The sequence below is a fragment of the Lynx canadensis genome, chromosome A2, assembly GCF_007474595.2.
Source record: "Lynx canadensis isolate LIC74 chromosome A2, mLynCan4.pri.v2, whole genome shotgun sequence".
NCBI classification, from domain to species: Eukaryota; Metazoa; Chordata; class Mammalia; order Carnivora; family Felidae; genus Lynx; species Lynx canadensis.
Window position 1 is genome coordinate 106,458,943 of NC_044304.2, and position 6,000 is coordinate 106,464,942.

Sequence of the window (6,000 nt, forward strand, 5' to 3'; positions counted from 1 at the left end):
CCCGATAAAACCCTGCAGTCAGCCTCAAAGTAGCAAGAGCAACACTTGGGTTCCATTTAAAGAGACCTTCTCTCTCGTCTTTTAACAATCTTAGAAATCTGTTCCGGAAACTGCATATCCATATAACAGACAGACAGAAATACAAATTAGACTCAGGGCTTAAAAATGTATAATTTTCTTTTTGTGTTTCCCATAAAACACATCATAGGATAAAATTAATATTCCACATTTATCATGACAAATCCAAAAGAAAAATTTCAAATTATGGACACTAACAAAAGTCCCTCAATATTAGGCATTTCCCAAGTTGTATTAAACTGTACTGAAGCAGTATGTCATTGTTCCTGTAAAATAAAGTTGTACCCATAAAAGATAAAATAGATTGCAGCACAAAATTTTACTAAAAAGTAATTAAAAACAAAAGTACTGCCTTTAGATGTCACCTTGCCATATTAAATAAATCCTAACGAAAGTGACATAAAAGCAAAACCCATCTCAGCAACTATCACCTAATAGTAACAAATAGAAAACATTATTTTGAATCCTTAAATCCCCCAAAGATTTCTTTTAAAGCCATAGATTTCCTAAGTATTGCATACACACCTAACGTTCTGTGCTGTGAACAAGGTGGAAAGAAGACACTTGCACTTAAATCTTGAAGCATCCCGTCCTGATGAACCCAGAGAAACTAATTTCTGCCATCAGAAAAGTCCTCCACCAGAACACCAAATAATGATATGCGCTGCTCTAAAAGAAACAGCAAGCCGGGTTCTGGCTCTAGGAGGTCTCTCGAGGTACAATAATATAAACCTGATCAATTGCAATTAAAATCTGAACAGAGGCTTAGAACTTGAAGTCTTGGTGCTTTAGTTCTTGCCAAAAGCAGATGTGATTGGGAGCTGGAAGCAATTTCTCCTGGTAATTTGTGATGACACTGGGTAGTGCAGCCCCAGATTCCCCAAAGACAAACTCATCAGAGACTCTAATGTATGCATGACACATGAGGTGGCTCTTTTAGAGCTCAATTAATTGGGTTGAACATTAAGACAGCAAGTTCAGGACTTTTTTTTTTTTTTTACCCCTTCTAGAGTTGCTTTTCCCCTCTTTTTAAAGCAATTTTTTGCCTTACCTTCTGCAAGCCATGTTTCCTGTAATTGACTTAGATCTTGAAAGAGTTCTAAAAAACAAGTCAGAGACATAAACAAAAGATTTGAAAACGTTTAGTTTCCATTAAATGGAACTGTTTGTCATGAAGTTGGTATTAAATCTCAATTTAATTTAGGGAGGGGAGTCAATATAAAAAGAAAACAGGATTCATGACTTAAATAGCTCAATAATCCTGCCATTGTAATTGCTAGTAAGCAACACTTCTTTAAAAAACTCTTTTAGTGAAATACATAATAAAGGCAGGAGTTTCCCCCTTTTAACCAATAATTTAATATAGTAAGATCTGGGAGACCAAATACACATATACTAGGAGTCACAAAAAGGCTGAGGTGAAGGTGTGTCTATCCACGTAAACCTTTCTTAAACAGAGTCAACTCTCACAGGGGAAAGATTAGAAAGACTGCAAATCATTTTCTTTTTATCTTCTGGACCTTATATAAAAGATTTAACAGAACATGGTATAATTTCTAAAGCACTGTATGTTTTGAGGTTCAATGCCTCAAAACTGAGACAACTTTTGAATACAATGTTGTAAAGGAAAATTTCTACATTAATAGGTGTTACAAAGTCAAAGTGAGGTAATTCCCTGGCACCTGTTTATTACCAAGTCCAAAACTGTGTATTCTGTCATAGTAGGAGGGAGAGGGATGTCCAATATGGATGAAGATTTGAGTTAAGTTTCAAAATTCAATACACCTAATCAAAATGGCAAAATGAACTTTGATAATTAAATCTAAGTAGATTAAGTTCATTATGAATGTTACCGTATGTCTGGAATAATTTATAATATATTGAACTCCTAGCCAACAGTGCATTTAAAAAAAAATCATAATTTTTCAAATAGTTACTATAATTATTAATTAGGCCTTAATTACGATTCAGTGAACACTTGACGGCCTATAAACAAGATATTAGGACCTCACCATGTAGTCATTGAAATCATCCACGAAAAGTTTTATAATAGTATATGGTTTCAGTGTAAGGGGAATGGGAAATCAAGCAATCATTTATATTGTTTTACTTCTGATAAAGTAAAAAGGAGAAATTAAGTAGTATACGTGGCTGCTTATGTCCCACTGTGTTGGATATTTTAAAACTGTTACCTTAGTGTATGGGATTAGTTATATGCCATATGGACCAGAATATTTAAACACAAAAGTGATTAAAAGAAGGATGTCACTGTTAACTTTTTATTTCCTTCTTTCATTAGTCTGTGACAGGGCCATAAAATATCCTCCAATGCAAACTGTCACATTATGGTAATTGCTACAAGTAAAAGTCTCAATTAAATGCAGGAATTTGAAAGAATATTATTTTTAAGCTAAGATTTAAGGGTTCCTCTTCTTTATGAGGGTAGGGAGTATAGGTAAAGAGCAGGGATTCAGCCCAAAATCAAACCTCACCTTCAGAATCATGAGCCAGATCTCTGTTAATGAATTTTCTTTTCCTGACATTTGTTGGTTTCTCGTTACAATTTCTCCCACGCTGATTCTACAAAGGGAAAGAAAAAATCCTTTAAAAAAAATGTAAACCTCAGATGTCATATACACAAAAACACATGCATATATAAGTCTACTGGATCTTCTCTCTGCATAGAAAAATAAAAGTCCATAGTATCCAATCTAATCTTCATTTTCTGCGCTCATTTGACAGTGAAAGCTGAGAATTCAACAACCAGGGAGAGTTGTTACCAGCCAAGCGGAACACACTACTACTTATCAGTCCTGTATTCATGGCATCTTGGCATCAAAACATTAAGCAATCACACTTAAAGTCGTTTTCAGCTAGATTAAAGCTAGACTATAATACAGTGAGTTTTATTCTCTCTGATACCCCCCAAAACAAAAAGCATAAATAGAGTGGTGAAATGAAAAATATGAGGAAAAAATGAGACAAGAAAAAAAGAAAGAAAAACACCCCATGTAAACAAAAAGTGTCAGCATTAGTCTCAACTTCATTCTTTTCAATGTGGCAGACAAACCCAGCCAAAAACTTTGAGTGCAGCTGCTGCTGCCCTCCGTCTCCTCTTCCACTCATCTTGGGCACTTTAATCAGAAAAAAAAAAGGGGGGGGGGTCTTAAAAACAAAACTATGCCTTATCCAAGTCACTGAAAGGTAAGCTCATTTTGAAGACTGGGCTTCTAGAAGCACAGTCGCCCTACAGTGGCAACAAAGCAGATAAAGTATCTGCAATCCCAACCCCCTTACCCCCTCCCTTCTCATTCTCTCTCTCCTCCCCCCCGCCTCCGTTGGAGTCAAGTTTATAAACAGCAACTTTCGAACTGATCACTCACATTGGTGACCATGTAAGGCACTTGCTGGTCATAAAATCCATCCATTCTGCTGCTCTTCGCAAAGCTCAGCTCAGTGTTTTATATTTTGAGCATTTAGCTGGAGATTTCCTCGGGATGTGGACTTCTATCAACCTAGAGGGGAACAAGATGGCTTTTAGGCTAAAAAAAAAAAAAAATCATGAATGAAGCTCTTGAATTTGCATAGCTAATTACCCTCAGACAGTCCCATTCACAAAAAATAACCCTCCCTACACAGCCTCCTTCACCTGGATCCAAAGAGAGCCAAGAGAGTTCACAATTTACATATTTTCGGCAGTAGCAAAAATCCGAACAAGAGGCGATGTATTTATTTACACTCTCGATGTTTCCCTGCGCGGTCGGTGTACCCCGGGCAGCTCTGATTCGCAAACGTGTGCAAAACTAGCAATGGCGATCAACGAGACTTGCTTTGCACCTAACGGGACTAGAGAGACGGAGACACCTCTTTCATAAGGATAGTTTTTGCAACCCACAACCATGCAATTATCTGGAGAGACATAAAAAGTTGTTGGAAAGACCCACCTGAAGGCCACGCTAGGCGAACGGCTGCAAAAAATTCCCTCCAAATTTAATAAAAACATTAATTATCGCCCAGCACTTCCCCCTTGGAAGCCGAAAGCGCCTCTGACAGAGCTCAATTCGGTGGTTTTTCCTCTACTTCTCCTCCAGGGGCCTCCAATCCAAACTGATGGATCGCTGCCTCCCATTGGCTCCGCGTCTCTTTCACAAGATCAGATTTCGAGCTGTCAATCAGGCGGCTTGCTGCCCCTTCTCGTGGATCTCTCGCGCCCCTCTTCCTACAGGGATGTTCCGCGGGCTGGCGCTGGGTCCACAGTCAGCAAACGCCTAAGAGGAAATCAGCTGCCTTCCTAAGCCGCTGCTTATTGTTAAGGCGTCCGGGACACTGAAGCCATGTGTCGCTAGTTCTCCTTACTGGTGTGTTAGGTCCACTACTGGGCTGATTTCCTAAAGCACTTTTGTTCGGCTCGGATACATACCCTGAAGTGCGATCCACCAAGCCTGTGCCTCCTTACTCCTCCGAATCGCCTCCCTCAAGATCTCCAGCCCCCTGTACTTTTAACCTGATAACGAACCCACCTCGCTCTATAGCCTCGTTCCCACTAAGCTTTTGGCCCAAATTCTTCCCCTGTTTTTCAACATCCAGCACCACCATAATGGTTTATCAAAAATATTTCATTTTATCAGCCATCCCTCAAGTAAAACAAGATATTATCGTTCATGGGACAGTAAAATAAAGAATCCATGAGTAAAATCACCTGGGAGCTGAGGAATTGCTTGTCAGGAGGGGGTGCATTGGGAGGAAGAATTAGCAGGACCACAGAGCAACCTAGGTGAAGAAAACTATAAAAAACAAATGTGTCCCACGTGTGTACTGGGACAAGGTGCTTCCAGTCCACTATGGAGGAGGGGAGGAGCGGGGAGGGAATGGGGTGGCTCGGATATCCTAGGGACTCGAACGTTTCCTGAGCTTTTGTTATGTATACAAGGAGGCGGAGGGTGTCACTTACTGTACTTGACGCTTTCACTTCCTCTCCAGCTTTTAAACAGCCCCAGCCGGGAGTGGGGGCGAGCGGGGTTGGGGCTCGGGTTTCAAGGACAATGCTCGGGACATTAAAAAGTGAGGGTTGCGACTCTGAAACCACTATCCCTGACGCGCCTAGGAGGCTTGGGGTTGTAAAAAGTCGTTAGAAAGCAGCCTCGGCCCAACAGTGGATGAGAGGCCGTGGGGATCTGACCAGGGACTTGGTGCACTGTGTTGAAATTCACTTGTGATACTGATGGCGACCAGACCAAAGGACGTTTCCGGCAGCTGTTCCGCCCGTAGGGAAACGTGCTGTAGTTCTCAATTTCTATAAAGTTTCGTTCCTTAAATGGAACGCTATGGAGACGCATTAAAATGAGAGTGTGAGCACATAAGACTCAATTCTGGACCCATGGAGGGAAACAGAAGGGTAAATACCTACGCCAAAAAAAAAAAAAAAAAAAATTTGTAATAAACAACAGAAAAAGTGTTACTGGGGAAACACCCAATAACTGTGGACAACAAGGACACCCACAACGCATTCCCTGAAACTAGTAAATCAGAGTAGCCGGTGCAAACGCGCGCACCTACAAGCATTTGAGCGGGAACTCCATTTAACCCAGGTCAGAGAGGGGTTCTGTGCACAGTCGGGTTCGCAACGCAGGATAGAGACGCTCTGGGGTGCATTCTGAGGGTGCAATCAGGCGGGGAACCAATAGCAAGGGTGTCCCGCCGCCCAGCATTCCCGGGATAACCCAGCCTCTGTAACGTGAGCAACAGTTTCCGAAGACCTCAGCAGCCAGAGCCGGACGGGTATCCAGGGTAACCGGGAAGGGGTGGAGCTTCAGGGTAGGCCCCCGCGAGGTTCTTGCCGCAGCCAATAACGTCTCGTGGTTTCCCAGCCCATTGTTGTTTATTGCTGACCTCGCAGCGCTCCGCTAAGAGATTGGCCGCTCC

The 6,000-nt window shown here is 41.5% G+C and overlaps 1 protein-coding gene across 1 annotated transcript in view; it reads right to left on the reverse strand.

The window, feature by feature from the left end:
• The window catches only part of ETV1 (ETS variant transcription factor 1), a 91,383-nt gene extending 87,041 nt beyond the window's left edge, over positions 1 to 4,342 (reverse strand). The window contains 5 exon segments of the mRNA XM_030308041.2: positions 1,130 to 1,177; positions 2,571 to 2,658; positions 3,462 to 3,593; positions 3,728 to 3,924; positions 4,023 to 4,342. Coding sequence (XP_030163901.1) covers positions 1,130 to 1,177; positions 2,571 to 2,658; positions 3,462 to 3,506 — 181 coding nt within the window. The 5' untranslated portion in view covers positions 3,507 to 3,593; positions 3,728 to 3,924; positions 4,023 to 4,342.
• Between the last annotated feature and the right edge of the window lie 1,658 nt (positions 4,343 to 6,000).